The following is an 18,233-nucleotide window of genomic DNA, read 5'->3' on the forward strand; positions in this document are numbered from 1 at the left end:
TAGATATTGTCTGAAATTGCAATTGTCTGCATCAATTGTAAGGTTCCACTACCTGAATAAGGAGGTAATCCATAATGTATGGAATATTGTAATGCTGGTCACTGCAAAATACCTTGAATCTAGATACGATTCCTTCTTTCTGCATAACTCACGTGAACCTATATTATATGAACAGGCTAACTATCTGCATGGATGGCTTTTGGTCGACCAAGTTTGAAACCTTGGTTCAACATGACTGTAGAAAATCTATGAAATGAAAAGGAGTGTAATTGCGACCAGGCATACACTATAACAAGGTCAGCTGTTGAGTGCATGTTTGGAATCCTGAACCAAAGATTGAGATGTCTGGATCAATCATACGGAGCCTTATTGTATGGCCCAGTAACGCCATGCCAAATCATTGCAGTGTGCGTTAGCTTGTATAATTTGGCACAGTAGCGTGCTCTGCAACTTTAAATTGACAAAGAACATATGTGTGCAATGAAAGCCGAGGAAAGGAAATTTTTCAACAGTCTATTTCTAGGAAGATTTTACTACCATTGTTAAATGAGTTTCACAACCAAGTGATTAAAACACTTGACACAAAAAATTCCTGAAAATGACAAATTAGACTCTTGTCATTTGTGGCTCACTTGATGTTTCATATTTAATCTGACTTCTATGCAATAACTGTATACAATATATAACGTTAACAGCAATGCCCGAGTGACTTGTAGGAAAGATAAAAGTTATGGATCATCACTTGGTGCATAAATTTTAAATAATTTGCAGAGCCCATAGAATGAGTTCCATATGAAAAATAAGATTCAAATAAGTTCTAAATGCAGGGTTCTTTTGTATCCATAGTGGCTGGTATTTTCAGCAACTGTAGATATGAGGATGCCATTGGCTGTAAGGGCAGTTATCTTTTGACATTAACTGTATCTTCCTACCTCTGTAGGCAACAGGATCCACAACACCAGGGTGAAAGCTGGACTCTCAGCTGACTGACTACCATGTTTTTTCTCTGATCAAGAAAACAAAGTGTCCTACTCTGTACACGACACAAAATGGTGAGTAACTTTTCAGAGTCTGTGAAGGAAATGCCAACTTCAAACTTCCCATCCCATGCAGGGTTAACAAGGAAAATAGTTGAAAGACTAGCGTGGATAGGATGGTTTGGGTCTATAATACATCTCTGGTTCTTATCAGCCAGTTTCTTTTGTCTCTTTTACTTTTTCTACATTTTTAACATTATTGAACAATGTCTCGTCCTTTTGCTGGTGAGCAATAGCTCCCCGTAATATATGGGGGAGGCACTGTGGTCCCTAATATTACTGACCTCCTGGCCCGCACCTACCTTCTCTGCCTAATTATTGTATCTAGCTGCCTCATTGGAATTGTTCCCAACACTTTTCACCCAGTTTTACAATAAGTGTTACTGACAGAATCACCACATGTCTCTAACTAAGGATTAAGGCACAAATTATGTAGAATCTACAGCACCACAACAGGCCAGTCAGCCCAACTAGTTTGTGCTAAAGTTTATACTCCACATGAGCCTTCCCCCCCAAACCCCCTCTATTCCCCTGTCTCCTATTTATGCATCAGGTTTTCTCTTAAATACCTTGATCATTTCTGCTTCAATCGGGGCTTTTATTTTAGATAATAAGAATTTGAAGAAATTAATGCATTAAGGTGATAATATGCTATTAGTGTATATGATTCTATGTCTTTATTCTCTATTAGTTGAATTTATTCTCGTCCACCAGATATTTTGGCAGATAATACTGAAGAAGATGCTGGCAGATTTTCTTTTGCCTAAAATCGTCCTAAAATGTCTTTCGCTCCATTACCTGGAAGATAATTCACAGGTGATTGATTATTTGTTATATTGTCTCAAATTTCCTAATTTATTTACTTTTAGGATTTTCCAAACATTTTTAATTGCAATAACATTTTGATACATTTTCAAAAATGTTACAAAATGATGATTTTCAATAATCCAGTAGTTTATGTTAAATAGACATGAACTGGCAGATTAGACTTTAACATATACTGCGGTTAGTAATAGTGAATATACTCCTTGTTGCCATTATAATTAGAATTGCAACAACATTAGACATTTCGAACTGAGGAGCAAGCACTGATTGTCATGATTTTAAAATGTTACATATTATTGTTTACAAAATTGTCTATATTGTAAAAGATAATATTTTGTAAATGCTTAGAATACAACAAATAACTACTCAGTGTCTATGTGTTTGTAAACGATTGGGATGAAAAATGCAACATTTGATACAATAATTATTGTGAAACATTGCATTTTTAATGTTTGCAACACTGCGCTGTGAGGAAGGTTTCAGTGCACATATGGTAAACCAATCTTCAGGGATCCCGAGCTCTATCAGCCATTAGTTTTAGCACTAAGTAAATCATTCACTTTACAGGATTTTCTGGGCAGCGCTTCAAGACATCTCAACAATGTGATAAAGTGCTATATCAAATGGAAGGATTATTATAGGATTATTATTATTCCATCTCTAAGTTTAATGCAAAAATGTGTTCTCACTGACTGCTGCCACATGAATATTCCCAATGAAAACACTACTGTTGCAGCATGTCACAATATTTTAATGTAATCCAACCATCACTGCACCGTAAAAGTTTTACTTCACATGAAAGAAAAAGTATCAATGATAAGAGTTGACATCACTTTAGTGAAATAAAGATGTGCCAATGAGAAAATTATGTAGTGTGTCCAGTGGATGGAAAAGTAAGCTATATGCCATGGATAACATTTTATTATGGTGGAACATCATTTTGGACTGAATGCATTGCTAACAGCTTTTATTTTACAGAAACATAAAATGCCCTCAAGAGAAACAAAAGGTCAAACATATATACGGTTTTCAACGTTAATTCACATGATATATAACTCAAATGATATATAATTTTAAACCAAATACATTTTCTCAACTGATTTTGGGACTTGAGCTATTTTATATTTTACGGTGTGTACGTAGTAGTGTAAAAATAAGTATCGCTTGGTTAATCTCAACAAGGTGGAAATGTATGAGGCACTTTTGTTTGCTTTTTTATATCACAGTGACCATGTGGAGTATATCACCATAGATTTTGTTTCAAGAATCCGATGCTTGGAGCCATAATGTGCCTTTTATTTGTTATGTGCTTCGATGGTGCGGCCAATCACATAAAATAAGAGACCAGAAAGTAAAACCAGAGGAATCCCAACTGCAGCAAACATGAAAGACCAACCGTACTGTACATACACTAATACATCCTTACAGCTGCCACTTCTCTCCGACAAGATGTATTTTTCCAAATCTGCAGCAAACTCCTTCCACATTACAAAGAGAAAAATCAGAATGGAAAATAAAGTTCCTGTAAAGAAAGAGATTTTTTTAACTGTTGGATAAAATCATAACCTACTGGAATACTCCTTCCACTCACCCAGCACTGGTAATGGTTTATACACATGTGAAATATACACAAATGAGTTTTTGAAATGAATATTTCTTAAAAAAACAGCAAATGTAGTTAATGCATTGTCAGGTTGTTTATGATGCCACTTGTTACAACTTGCATCCATCTTGCATCTCTTTTATAATGATTGAATTTTACATCTTCAGGGAACTGCCAGACAAATAGCACCACTGAGATCCTTCTTTTGGAAGAAGACACATACCTGAGACATTTTCAACCATGATTAAATAGTTGCTCTAGATTGAAGTGCAATATACATAGGAATTTAGGATTAGGAAGACATTGATTAGACACTGTACATTTTTCCACACCTGCATCCTCATATTTGGCTTTCATTCAGCAACTCATCAAAATAAACATCAGTTGGAAAATACAACATTTTATAATAATTCGTAATGATCAAATCTGTTTTTGAATCTCTTATGAAATTCTGTTGCTCTGGCTCTGTGATAGCATTATGGCTTCTGAGTCAAAAGATTGTGAGTTCATGCCCTACATCGGGTCTTGGACTTGCATAGTCTAAGATGACACTCCAATGCAGCGCTGTGGGTGTGCTGCATTGTTCATTTGATGTTAGTTGTTAAATAGAGATCCTGACTGCTTGTTCAGATGGGTGTTAATGATTTTATTCGAAAAGAGAAGGGAGTTTCTCTCTCCTGGTGTCCTGGCCAAATAAATCCCCCAAATAAAATTGGTCATTCACTCCATGGCTGTTTGTGAGACATTACGGTGCGCAAATTGTCTGCCGCATTCTTCCACAAAATACACAGTTAATCCACTTTACAATATATCCTGTGAAGCACTTTGAGACGTCTCAACAGCCTGACAAGGTACTATATCAAATGCTCGGCTTATTATTATTATTATCATCATGGAGTTTTATCAAATTTGATTAGATATAACTGGCAGTCCGAGCTGATCGTGAAAAAAAACCCTCATGGCCCCACAGAAAGGTTATACTTAATCACTGTAATATTATCCCTCTCAGAAAAAACGTACTTTTTAAAAAAAAGTAACAACAACTTGCACTTATATAGCGCCCTCTACGCAGGTAACATCTCAGAGTGCTTAACAGGGGCAGAGCCTGACTCCGAGCTGGCGGGGGTGGTGGGGGGGCGAGGCGGGGCAAGGTGACTGTAGGCACAGTCAAAGAGTCAAAGTTAACATTCTCCCTTCCCCATTATTCCCATTTTTTCAATCTCTGTTAACTTTACCTGTCCTATTTCATTATTTTTTCTACCCTTTTATTAAAAATATGGTTTAAACAGTGTTACTGATCTCCAGTATATTTCCTTCACTTTTGCAACATCTTTTCACCCTTCTCTGTTATATGTATTGTGCTTTCTGACAGTTTATTTATTCTTTCTTATTTTCTTTGACTTTTTTCCCCATCTTTGCCTGTGGAATAGGGTGAAAATAAGTTAATCAATGTTGGCATGAGCCTCTCCATATTTTAACAGATCACTTAACATCTGTAAGCCTTATCGTTGTGAAATAGGGAGAAGATGTTTAAATCTGCTAGAAGGGAGGACATATTAATGGAATATATTAATTAATTAATTTGCATATGTAAATTGCATCAGGCATTGAGCCTTTCTGCCATAACTCAAATCGCAGCAGCTGTATCCTTATGAAACACGGCAGTATAATTATTATATTATTAAGATTAATACATTATCGTGGTAATACATTTCCATATTGATGAATTCAGCTAATTAATCATAATTTAAATATACATATTAGAAAGATTATAAAATCGACTCCCTATAAGTACTAAATGCCTGTGTGCATATGATATCACTATGTTTCATTCTGTCGTGACCATTATGGTTGCCACTATCTCCATATTTAACACGAAAGATGCCAAAAAATTCCTTCCTTCTGTATTGCACATTCCTTTCTCAAGTTGAAATGGTTCCTCTTAAACCCAGTTTCTCGTGTATTAAATTCATAGCAATCCAGCTGTCATCTCCACTGTTGAGTAACCTTTGCTTTCAAAACTTTCAATTCAGATCAAACGCTGCACTGGAGGTGATGTCTGTCTTCTGAGGGCCCAGTTAGAGGTTTTGAAAAGCAGCGTGAAAGAGCTTTACAATTACATCTGGTGTGATCGAAAAGGCAACAATAGAGCAGAGATGACCACTGTTTTTCCTTTACTAATCTCTTGTGCTCTTTCATACCTTCCCTTACACTGTATCGCTCTGGAGTTGTTCATCTTAGAACCTGAGAAAAAATATATTGTGGAGATTTTGTTTCTGACAATAGCAGTCTTTCTTTTTATCCTCTCCTCTCTTTCGTTTTCTGGAAACAACATTACAACAGGCGCTTGTATAGAGCTTTCCACGTAGGATTGCATCTTGAAGCGCTTAAAGACAGATCGTTTAGGGACATACAACATTATTACAAAATGGAGAACTCTATGGTCCACTCCACTAAAAGAAAATATTCTTCAATATTTATTGTTCCTCTAATTCTACACCAAAGATATTGCTTATTAAGAACCAGGGGGCAATGTTTGCTTCTTTCGTAAGACATAGTATGGCCGTGATATTATTTATTTGCACTGCATTATGTGCATTGCATCAAATGCTGACAGAGTGCCATCACTATGTTACAGGATTACATTTAGCTATTTAAAGACTTGCCTGTTATCTTTAAACCAGCTGAGGTTTCCAATTCCTAGCAAATGCTGCAGTGGAGTAAATGTGGGTGTCTCCAAGCCATCCAGACCCACCAAGGGAAGGTACCTCTCACATCGAATAGCCTCAGAATGCTAATGTTAAGTAAATAAACTGGTCTAACAAATTGTAAAATTGTACCAAATACAGAAAACTCCTGATAACTCATCACTCCAAGGGAAAAGAACTCCATGATGAGTTATCTCCAGTGGTGAGTTAGGCGTATGTATAAATGCATAAATAAATGCAGCTGGGATATTGACCACATGATGACTTAAGTGGTGGTCACAAGTTAAGCCAGGGTCAAGTTATCAGGAGTTTACTGCAACTACTAATAGGTAAACACTATTATAAAAAGGAATTTAAAACTCATTTGTTCTGGGAGAATAAATAATTCACGTGACGGATTTCAATTCTATTTCCATAAATGAATAATAATAATAGTAAATTCAAATATTCAAATTCAATTTGACTCTCAGTTCGGTTCTGCTATGTTATGTTACAATGACAATTGGTATTCAGCATATGTGTTCTCTTGCATCACACCGCTGACATCTTTCTTGGCAGAAACGTAATGGACCTTGCCAGCATTCGGAATTAGGGACATAGAAATGAGAGAAAACTATATTCTCCTGGATTAAAAAAAAACTCCTAATTTTACGGCCAGAATTATACAGGCTGAAAAATACATACATTTCTGCCAAACTGAGATTTCTCCCTGAAATAATCTTTTAATTGTGTTTCAGGGTGGTGGGATTCAATTTTCGGAACTTGAATTCCATATGCTATTGTTGGATCCACTTGTATATGTACTCTAGTCGTAACAGTAAAGCAAATCTCAGGTTTTACATATACCTAGTACACCTAGTACTTATTGCTTCAACACTTTCCTCTTTCTTTATCACAGCAAGAATGTTATTAGGCTATTAGAATCACTGAGTATCTTTTATTTATGATGCAATGTAATACAATGCTTCTCCCATTACAATGAATTGGCACGTTTCCACCCTATTAGATAAAAGTGTACAACTCCACATACTGGTAAATATTCAAAGGTTTGCAGTGGCTAAGGCCAGTTGGAGCTCTTCCATTACACTGCAGCTGAGATTCACGAGCAATTCAGACCAAGGTTTGAATCTGGGACCTTTCATGTTTGTATGGCTCTACAACAGCTTGCAAGTCAAAGGCTGTTTGGGAACATTTTATTGTATGCAAATTGCTTTTTGGAGATATGTACTGGTTCTTATATATGAGCAACAACTTACCAGCAGCCAAAAGAAATCCACCTCCTACTTTGTAGAGCTTGGCACTCACAAATGGCACTGCACAAACTAACAGGAATCCTCCCACAATAGCAGCAGTCACAGCTAATATTATGAACACCGTCCAAAAGCCACGGTACACTGTGTAATTGGAAAGAATGCAAAAAGGTGTCAAACTATCTAGTAAGAAGCATTGCAATCATCACGAAGAGAACGCGGATCTCAGATAATTGTACAGAAAAAAACTGCAACCCAAGTTTAAGCCTAATTATGTCACAAAACATACCAGCCGTGTTGTCGTGGGAAAGAAGGGGCCCCAGTGCAATCGGCAAAGGGAAGAGGTAGCCACGAACACAGAACTTTGATGGGGGCTGGTTTGCTGCACAAAAAAAGATAATAGAAAATTAGTAAAAATCCTCAAAGTAAAGTTATAACTCTAGCACGCTTATTACTGAATGTATACTCGACTCAATTCAAACGTTTTAATTTTACAAATTGGAGGTAGAGTATCCTCATGAACGATGGAATATTTTTGGTAAAGGTTCTACTTCTACTGTTTGCATTTTGGATTAAAGTCAGTGTTCGCACAATGCGAAGGGAACCTGCTGGGCAAATAAGAATTTTTGTTCTTCTTTAAAGTTGATGATTTAAAATGATTTTTTTAAAAATAAAATATATGCTCCTGTCAAAATCTAATGATGCCCAGGGCTGGAATGCATTGTATCTAACATTATTGGATCCAATCCCCTGGGTGATAAAGTGAACAACTTCACTGGTATGTATTTATAATGGACTAAGGGGGAGGTAAAATCCTTTTAAAAATCTGCTACTTAAGCCTTGGAAAGAATTAATAGTGAAGCATTTAATAGAAGCTGTTTTTTATCAATGACTCATTAAATGTGTTGACTAAACTTGTGTCCAAAGTAAAGTAAACAGCAAAAAGTATGGTTAAATTCCTTTCAATCCCTCCACCTTGCCCCCTCCTTGCCCATCTTCAGATCACACTTGAAGATCTTCCTCTTTGACCGTGCCTACAATCACCTTCCCTTCTCCCTGGCTCAGTGTCGGGCTAAGATGCTACCCTGTGTGAAAGATGCTATATAAATGTCAGTTGTTGTTGTTGAAGTTGTTGTAAAGGCACCAAATCCACAATTTCACATGTGGGTTGTACAAATTGCAAGTTAGATTCCTAGGTTGAGACTGATAGATTTTTAAAAAATAGAGGGATTAGGGGATATGGGGATAGGGCAGGTAATTAGAGTTAGGTCTGAAGATCAGCCATGATCTTATTGAATGGTGGGGCAGGCTCGAGGGGCCGAATGGCCTACTCCTGCTCCTAATTCTTATGTTCTTATGTTCTTATAAGCGATCTTTTCACAGTAATAAAATTATGAAAGACATAATCAGTACGACAAAATGGGAGACCTTATCTTTGTAACAAAGGTCAGGCGGTTTTACATATTTTAAATAATAATTTGGATTGACCAGATAGGAATTTCCTGAATGTGGAATCCAAGGAGTAGCTTTCCCTTCATTTCACCTGTAAAGCTCCTCAGAGTTTTTTGCATAGAAAATGTCTCTACAATGATGTCTTGAAATGTGTGTGGTAATATGTTACTTCCTTGACTGTTTCCACCACATTGCACCTCCAGCAGTGTTTACTAGTCTCTCAGTATGCCTGAGAGAGAGTGTTTGAGAGAGAGTGGATTTCATTCTGGATTTAAAAATAAAGTTTGTTTCATCTGATGAGGTGATCTGTTTGGGGCAGCAGGGAATCATGCACAAGCCCTTATTAAAATTTAGAATATTATATGTCTACGAGCAGTGAATAGGAACATATACTAGCTTCTGGTTCAACCATTGAGCCGGTGGTTCAGTCATTTACAAAGGGACCTTTTCTGTAGTGAAGGTATTTGAGAGCTGAAAAATTCTTGACCATTGCTATTCAGAGAAAACCTCGTTGGGGGTTACAGTGGTTTAAGCAGATGTGGAATTTAATAATGCTTGCATTTAATATAGTACCTTATCATATTATCGAGATGTCTCAAAGTGCTTTAATGGATATTACTGCAAAGTGGTGTAACTAGGGTATACATGAATGAAGCAAAGTGAAATGAGTATAGTTACATAACTTACTAAACCAGAAGTTCCAGATGCTGTCATGGGAAATGTCTTCACTGAACCAACACCGCCAAAAGAATCCCTCATGGTGAAAGGTGATGGAAGATTCATCGTGTGTTTCACTAGCTTCCTGCACACAAATGACATACAGTATATTATAAGCAATGCACTCAATTCAGTAAATAATCTGCAAATTGATTTTTATTGAAACAAATTGAGTTTTGTGAACTGAATTGAATTTCACCAGTGGATTTAGTGCCATTGACTGGCAGAGTGTGAATAGTCCTGATCTCTGGTTGACCTGATGAGTTTAATATTGAATTAGTGCCTTAATATTGAACCTGCATCCAAATCTCTCAGCACAACACTTGGATTCTTCAATGGGCCGTGCGTGGTGTGTTCCATAGTAAATGCAGACAAATGAAGTAGGTATATCACACACTAAACCTTCTCAAAGAGAAAAGTGATTTCTGTTGTGCAATTACCTAAGCTACCAACTCATTCCTACATTGTCTAAATCATCTGTAAAATCAACCCTCTGCTGGTTAATACTTCACACTTATTATTCTGTTGTATGCATACAAATGGGTTAACGCATCCATCCTAAGATATGACAAATGTATATATATCATCTGTGCATTGGTGATGACATCACAAATCTTACAACAGGAACATTGTAATCTATTATAATAATTATTATAATCCATGCCTTTTTATACTGTGGCTTCCTATCACCACCTCCAGTCAGGAATTTGATGAAACGCTGCCAATGTCATTCCTTATCAGTGGACAGGAGATGTGTTTGCCAAATTGATATTATAATCTCTCTGCTGATGATTCATCCAAGTATTCTATTCTATCATCCCAGTAGTAATCAGAAAAACTTTAAAATGACAGAGCTGAGTCTGAACAATCTTCGAGGCAAGGATTTTATTCCACATTTTCTGAAAGGGAGTAGGTATAGCTGTGAAATAAACACACAAGTGCTGAGATTTTCTTCAATAAGTGAACACACAGAAGAAACAAAAACACAGACAGAATACTTGAAGAGGAGGTTAAATATTGGCATCCATTTTAAAAGTTAACCTGTTACAATACTTAGTGGGATATCCTCTCAACGTGAAAGATGCTATATAAATGCAGTTTGTTGTTATTGCTGAAGGGTGCAGGGAAGGTGGAAAAGGAGGAGGAATGATGCTTCGAAGGCACTGCGCAATGGAACAAGTTTCAACCCTACAAATGTGGTTGTACTAACAGTGAGAGAAATTAGACAAAGCAGAGCTGCTGTGTCTCCCACAAAGTTGTAATTAGGATTAAAAGCTACAATAACAACAATAACAACTTGCATTTATATAGGCCTGAGAACTTTGAAAGGGAAAGAAATGATCAGGGCCCTTGTGATGGTTCCCACTAACCAGGCCCCCATATATTCTGCAGAAAATTCCTGTCCAAATAGCAGTGAGTTGCCACCACAAGTACAATATAAATATTGCAATATGCTCACTTGCTCTCTGGCAATGTCCTGCTTTTTAAGTTTAAGCACTTTGGGACGTCCTCCCGATGTGAAAAGCGCTATATCAAATGCAAGGATTATTATTATTATTATTAAGTATTACTCTGGGACAGTTCACCTACAACTTTGCCAATAGCTTGACAGCTGTGGCTTTCAGAAATGGGATGAACCTTATTAGGGTGCATTGGTATCTCTTCTCCTAGCTTAGCACATGTTTGTCACGTGTTTGTGCAAATTAACTGAAAATATTCACAATATAGTGAAACATTGAGGGTCAAAAATATAACATATGATATTACAGGAACTCCAGTGATAATGCCAGAATTGGAGTCGAAGCAGTTGAAAATCATTGACTGGCTGTGGCCAAATGAAAACCTTTTGTTTCCTCCAAACACACACACACACTGACCAACTATCTGTACCCCTCTCTTCTCCCGTCTCCGGTTCAATGCTTGAATCTAAAACTGACCAAAAGTTTTCTGTGGCTGCTATTAGGTTGTCATTGGTGAGTTGTTGAATAACACTTCACAAGATAGAGGCTGAGCTCTGATTGAGAAAGTACCTCACTAGATGTAGCACCTCTCTTTACTAGAATACGTAACAAATTACTCCACTCTCTAGGCTTTACTCTGTGTCAAATTGGAAAGAACTACTAACTTTTCAACAATAAAAATTCAATCGATAAATGTTTTAAATAATAAAGCCCTCTACGGTCTCGCTCCCCTTACCTCTCCGACCTCCTAACCACCTACCACCCCGTTCGCTCCCTCCACTCAACAAACTCCAGGCTACTTCATGACCCCCGCCTTGCTCGCCCCACTATCGGCGGGCGGGCCTTCCGCCACTCTGCACCCATCCTCTGGAACCCCATCCTGCAGTCCCTCCATCTCGCCCCCTCCCTCGCCACCTTCAAGACACCACCACAAGACCCTCCTCTTTGACCGTGCTTTCGATCTCCCTGCTTCTCCCCCCTCCCTCCTCTACCCCAATCCTCAACTATATAAATTTTGCGGTTGTTAAAAGATACAGGAATTTGGTCATTTGTGTTCCAGTTAACCTGTGCTGAACATCAATTGTCAAACAGAGGATTTTAGTACAGTTTAAGGGAATCACATAAAAGTTCATTTTATGTTTCTAATACAAACATCTTTCTACACTTATGCCCGTTTTCAAAAGAGAAATCACATCTAGAATCGCCTCCAGTATTACAGACGGAATTGTAGTACCTTGTTATGACACACACTCCGCAATTTGACTAGTTGAAATCAAACAAAACACGGGCACTCACCTCTGTGGTAGCTCGAGGCCTGGATGTTTTACTTTCAGATTCATGATCATATGCTTCACAGTTCTCAGTTGCTAACAGCCAGTAATCTGTCCCAAATGCTATCAGAAATAGAAGCACCCCAATGGCTCCAATAAGCCCCGCAACAAAGGCAATAATGCTAACTTTCATGGTCCAGCAAAAGTTTCTAACTTGGCTAAAGTGTTTGCTGGAAGCTGTGTCTGCAATGAATGTTTGTCTGAATCAGACTGCTATTTTAGGACGTGGGTGAACTCCATTTCACGACGGTGTAAGTTTCACAAGGGCGCGGTACAACACATATCAAAATAGATGACCTTGCTGCAAAAAAAGTGCCTGAATGTAAATAATATTAATTATTATTAATATATTAATACAATGTTGTTCAAATTTTGCTTACTTGTTTTCTACAGAGAAATCAGGTTGGAAATTCTTTAAGAATCCAGGTTAAGATGCTAAGAAGCTGGCATTGGACCCATAAAGTACTGTTACTTTACTATGAGTGCTTTGTGGCAATTTCCTAATGTGTTGTGTCACAGAGCAAACATCTTTCAAAACAAATGCCATAAATATTTGTGTCCCTCCCTCTAGAATTGACACTACAGTGTAACTTTATGGGAGAATAACAACTTGTGTGGAGTCCCATAGCCTAGTGGTTAGTAGGCTCGTCATGAAGCAAGAGGACCTGGGTTTGATTCTCGGGCGGGGCAAAATCTTAGGCAAGTTTCCTTATTTCACATGCTTGTGTTTACCTAGCAGTAAGTAGGAACCCTGTTGTTAGTCAATTTGCGGATTGCTTTCCGTTGTAATAATCCCCCCAAAAAATTTGGGTCACTCAATCTGTTTGTGGGACACTGCTGTGTGCAATTGGCTGCCATGTTTCGCCCACAAAGTACAGTCAATCCACTTTACAGTATATTCTGTGAAGCTTTGAGACACCTCAACGACGTGATAAGGCACTATATCAACTGCAAGGATTATTATTATTAATAATAAGGAGTTGTCATTGTTATAATGTAACATTAGTAATCTAATAATAATAATAATAATCTTTGCATTTGATATAGCGCTTTTCACGTCGGGAGGACGTCCCAAAGTGCTTCACAGAACACACTATAAAGTGAATTGACTATATTTGTGGGCGAACGCGGCAGCCAATTGCGCACAGCAATGTCCCACAAACAGTCGTAGATTGAAAATGACCAATTTATTATTGTTTTTTGTTATGGAGGGATTATTATTATTAAGCATGTGGAGTAAGGAAACTTGCCCAAGGTTTCGCCCTGCCTGGAATTGAAGTGAAGTCTCTCGCTTGTAAAGCGAGTGCTCTAACCACTGAGCTACAGGACTCCACAAATCTAAATGGGCTGTTTTCAAAGAGAAATGTATCAACTGCTTCAGCAATAATCCTCCCGATATTCTATTCTTCTTTTTCTTCCAGCCTATGCAAATTTCTAGTTCTTCTCAAGTGCTCTTGAGACGTCCTCCCAACGTGAAAGACTCCATTGTAAATGTAAATTGCATTGCATAGGTCTTTACAGAGATCGTTTTGGGGCAGAGATTTGTGATGCAATGCAAGTACCCCTGTTGCAAGTTTATTTAAATTATTTTAAATGATTTTACAACAAATTATTGGCAATTTGATTAGTCCAAATCAGATGAAACATGGACACTCACCTCATCAGAGAATTATTTTTCATAAAGTTGAGATGAACAAAAGGGACAATGGGAAGAAAACTAAATTAAAATTAAATGTTAAATATTCCCTGTGTGATAAATGATATTTTTTTAAAAATTCAAATACTGTATGATGATCCATTGCCTTCATATTTTAGCTGCTGTTTAAAAGCCTTTTAAAAACTACTGAAGCAGTCTCTGTTTAGCTACCTAGTAAAAGCAAAGGGTTAATCATTGAAATCTTTGTACATCACATGCCATTGAACACATAATTCTGATGAGGCTTTAAAGCATAGTAACAGCTGTTCATATGGAATAGTGTTGTCACTATTTGTACAGAGCCTGAGGAGAGTTGACTGTTTGAATTATGAAAATCAAGGGGTTTGATTCATTTGCTGATTCACAATTAAAAGATGACAGGCTCCCAACTATCAGCAAGTATAAAAAGAATCACGTGGTATAGATTTTCTAACAATTTCATTGAGAAAATGGATATGTAAGCACATTTTATTCAACATATTCAAACATATTCGTATCTGCGAGAAATTCTTTTTTTTAATCAAAAAAACACTAACATAATGAAGCACATTTGCAATCAGAGTCCCATAGGTTGGGGTGTAGTGGCTGATGATGGCTAGACAGTATACTATACAGTTACTATAGTTGAGAGATGTCCTGCTGACATTAAAGATGCTGTATCAGATGCAAGGATTATAATTTATTATTACAAACTGTATTGGAATTAGGTCATTATCAGTTACTTGACAAACATTTTAGATGACTTGAAGTAAAGTACATCTGTTTTACATGCAATGCAGTGAGAGAATCTCACACAGATCAAGAATTGTACAGTATTCCTCTTGTAAAAGTAACTAGACAAAAGTGAACTGTAGATTCACATTGTGTGAAGGAATTTTATTTTAGCACAAGTTTGTACCAGTAAAAGGCTTAAATATATAGCAAAGATTTTAAACGCTTTCACTTCTCATAGAGAATATAAGTCATCTGGACTGAGTAAAGATAAACTGCTGCATTGGGTACAAATACAGAAACTTAAACCATGTCTGGAATCATTGGTGGAGCCCTGGTCTTTCCACTAGTCAGTATCAAGCCAAGATTGATTCCCCAGTGACTGATGCAGCTGTTTCAGCTGTTTCTGAGTTATAAGAGCAGTTATATTAGTTTATATAGTCCTCCCTCCAGGCTCAGCTCCTAAAAGAATTTAAGGTTTCAGTTCCTGTGGACAGCTTTCTTTCTTAAGAGGGATGAGTTGTGTTAAACGCGTTCTCAGAACCTCTGCCTTCAGGTTTGTGTCACTGTTCCAAGTTGTGGTGTGAAGCATTGCGGTATATTCAAAGTTCCCTCAATCGGTCGAGCTAAATTACACATCGGTACAGCACTGAAGGTTGTCAAACCTGGCAGTTTAAAGAGAGAATCTCATCATCAGTGATCCTCTATGAACAACCAACAATTAAAATAAATTGTAACTAACTTGAGAGTGGTGTTAAATTATATTTTTTGTGTTCTTCAAGGGTAGAGATACTATGAAGATAATATCAGTTCAAGTAAGTTCATCGAAGCACTGTTGGTTTAATTTCTGTTTGTACTGATGTTAATTTCACCTTGGTCACTGCTGTGTTTAAAAAAATATTACCAGGCCAGTTCCTTCAATGTCATCGCCAGAAATCACCCTTTCAAAAAAATAACATTGTTGTTTTAAAAAAAATAACAAATATCAAAAGGCACTGAACTTTAAAGAGGATCTGAGAGAAATCCTGGAAAACTAAAGCATGAATGTGTGAATGTTGAATCATATCGCCCTCTGCAGACCATAAGGGATGAGATGCTCTTATCTCAATTTTCAATTGTTTCTGCTTCATCAGCTGAACTCCAATCCAGTTCACGGTCAATACTTGGAAATTTAAATATGGCATAGCTGCAGATCTGTTCATGGAATTTCTTACCATTTATTAAGAGCGAAATGGCTTTTTAATGCATTTGATGTAGCACATAGAAATGTCAAAACATCAAGCAGAATAGAGTTTCATACATTCTTATTTCATTGCATCAAGTGTAATATTTAATCCAGTTTTAATGATGCTGCACTTTGTGGCCAAAAAAAAAGAACACATTTGGAGAACTTTTCAAAGACCTTATTTTGCTGGCTGTCCTGCTGGCAAAGTGCAGCACCCTGCAGTTCTATTACACTCAGGTGCTGACAAGTATTCCATGCATGATTTATGGGCAGAGGGCACCTGGAAAAAAAAATCACTGTTTTAAAATGGAAATTATATTAGAATGTGGAATAAAGTGTAAGATTCTAAACTGGAAAGGTTAATGAGAGAACACAATGAGGTGAGATAACACGAAGTTAAGATATTTGGATTGATCTCCCCTTATGCTCTGCAAATATATCCAAAATTATTTTGGATATAAACCCAAAGCTGGGTTCAACTGCAGTCAGTGCAACAGTAGAACAGTACAATTGACCTCGGCCTCCCATGGGTGGGGAAAATCAGGAAGAGGTCTTGCTCCAAATTGCCATCCGGTAGCACTAATGGAAGGTGCACGAGTGAGGACAGGATTGAGTTCTGCTTTGATTCTCTCTGTGGTCAAATGGTTGGCAGCATTCCGTGTCAAGACTTGCACATAAATGTAATGGCAATTTAAGTGAGATACCTGAGGCCAAGTGATACCAACAAAAAAAATTAAACAACAGGCAAATGTTTTTTTAATTACAAAATATATTAAAGTGACTTCATATTAAAATAGGTCAAATCCAATAACATGGATTCTTTCCCAAAATGCTCTTCTGATATGTTCACCAAAGTAGCATTTGCCAATTATTTTCAACTTCCACAGCAATCATTGCCTACAGTCTCCATCATGTGGTAAAATTAATTATTGCAGAAAGCTTTGTTATATTTGCAATTCATGGCAGGATTTTATTAAAAAATAATATTTGTGTACTACAGGAGTAAATTTGCATGCTTCAGAAGTGATGAGATGTGATAATAATGATCCCATTAACAATATCAGATTTAAAAAAGGTGTTGAGGTCAATGTTGAACAGCATAGATTTTTCTCTAATACACAAATTAACAAACCCTGGAACCTGCACCTCTATTTCAGCTGAATATAAAACTGTTAATAATAATAAACTGATAATAAACTTTTGTGTACCAGTAACATAGCTTTGCATTCATTTATTGATGCAGGACTTCACCACCAACGTAGTATCTATTAATAAGAAAATAACAAATGACAAAAAGCACCAAAATAAAGACATGATGGATCATCATTAAGGTACTTTTAAAAACATACATTAAAAATTGTTGCAGAATAAAATTCTACATAGCTGTAATTATACGTTTCATCCAGAAATTATTTTGTTTCATAAATTTGCCAATTCATTTTACTTTGGAGCTGAGATCCATCGCTGAGCCACAAAATGTGTCGGAAGATTTATTGAAATTTCCTCTAACTGAAGGATGTCTGCAATTTGAATAAGTAAATGACCTTCTAGTTGAATGTCACACTGACAAAAGCTAAGGCAATCTAGCAGACAGCTAGGAAGGAGAGACATTGTTAAATATTTATATAATAGGATTGAGAGTGGAATCTCAGTTCTTTCAGATAATTAAGCCAACATTTTGAATTTCCGTATAGTGGCATGATGGTGTTCAAAAGAAGAAGATTCTCTTAGCCATGCAGTAGCAGCACAAGTGCACATATTTTTTTTACCAAGACAAACAGCAATAATCAAGTAGATATAATGAGAAGATTTGAAACTATAACATTATCCAGATCAACTTCATTTGTTTCCACAAGGAAGCCAGTGCTTGAACCACAATATGATGTGATATTTGTGACTGCACTTTCTTTGCTAGTCAAGCTTTGACATCCCATCCAGGGAGCTTCCAATAGTATCTCATGTACACCTCCTGTCATGTAATGTTCAGCAAGAAGCTTTAATCATTTCCAAAACTGATGTTCACAGGCAGGTTCACAATGATTCTCCCAAATGTTGAAGATAAAGTGGGACATCTTGCAGAAAGAGAAATTCCAAAATGAGTACAAAAAATGTAGAAGAAATATATATTATTAATTTGACTAGCGAATGGATATTAGAAATTTTATAATGCAATTTTGTAATTGTTATGCATGTGTGAACCGAAACCAAGTGTATTTAC

General features: G+C 36.8%; 1 protein-coding gene across 1 annotated transcript; it reads right to left on the minus strand.

Moving 5' to 3' along the window:
- Window positions 1-2,592: 2,592 nt before the first annotated feature.
- LOC103177752 (transmembrane protein 182) lies at window positions 2,593-12,612 on the minus strand. Its single transcript, XM_007892067.2, has 5 exons — window positions 12,349-12,612; window positions 9,563-9,677; window positions 7,713-7,805; window positions 7,430-7,567; window positions 2,593-3,384 (listed from the first exon to the last, which is right to left on the minus strand). Exons 1-5 carry the CDS (start codon window positions 12,514-12,516, stop codon window positions 3,158-3,160), a joined length of 741 nt encoding a protein of 246 aa, XP_007890258.1. The 5' UTR covers window positions 12,517-12,612; the 3' UTR covers window positions 2,593-3,157.
- Window positions 12,613-18,233: the final 5,621 nt, after the last annotated feature.

Source organism: Callorhinchus milii, unplaced genomic scaffold (assembly GCF_018977255.1).
Source record: "Callorhinchus milii isolate IMCB2004 unplaced genomic scaffold, IMCB_Cmil_1.0 Scaffold15, whole genome shotgun sequence".
NCBI classification, from domain to species: domain Eukaryota; kingdom Metazoa; phylum Chordata; class Chondrichthyes; order Chimaeriformes; family Callorhinchidae; genus Callorhinchus; species Callorhinchus milii.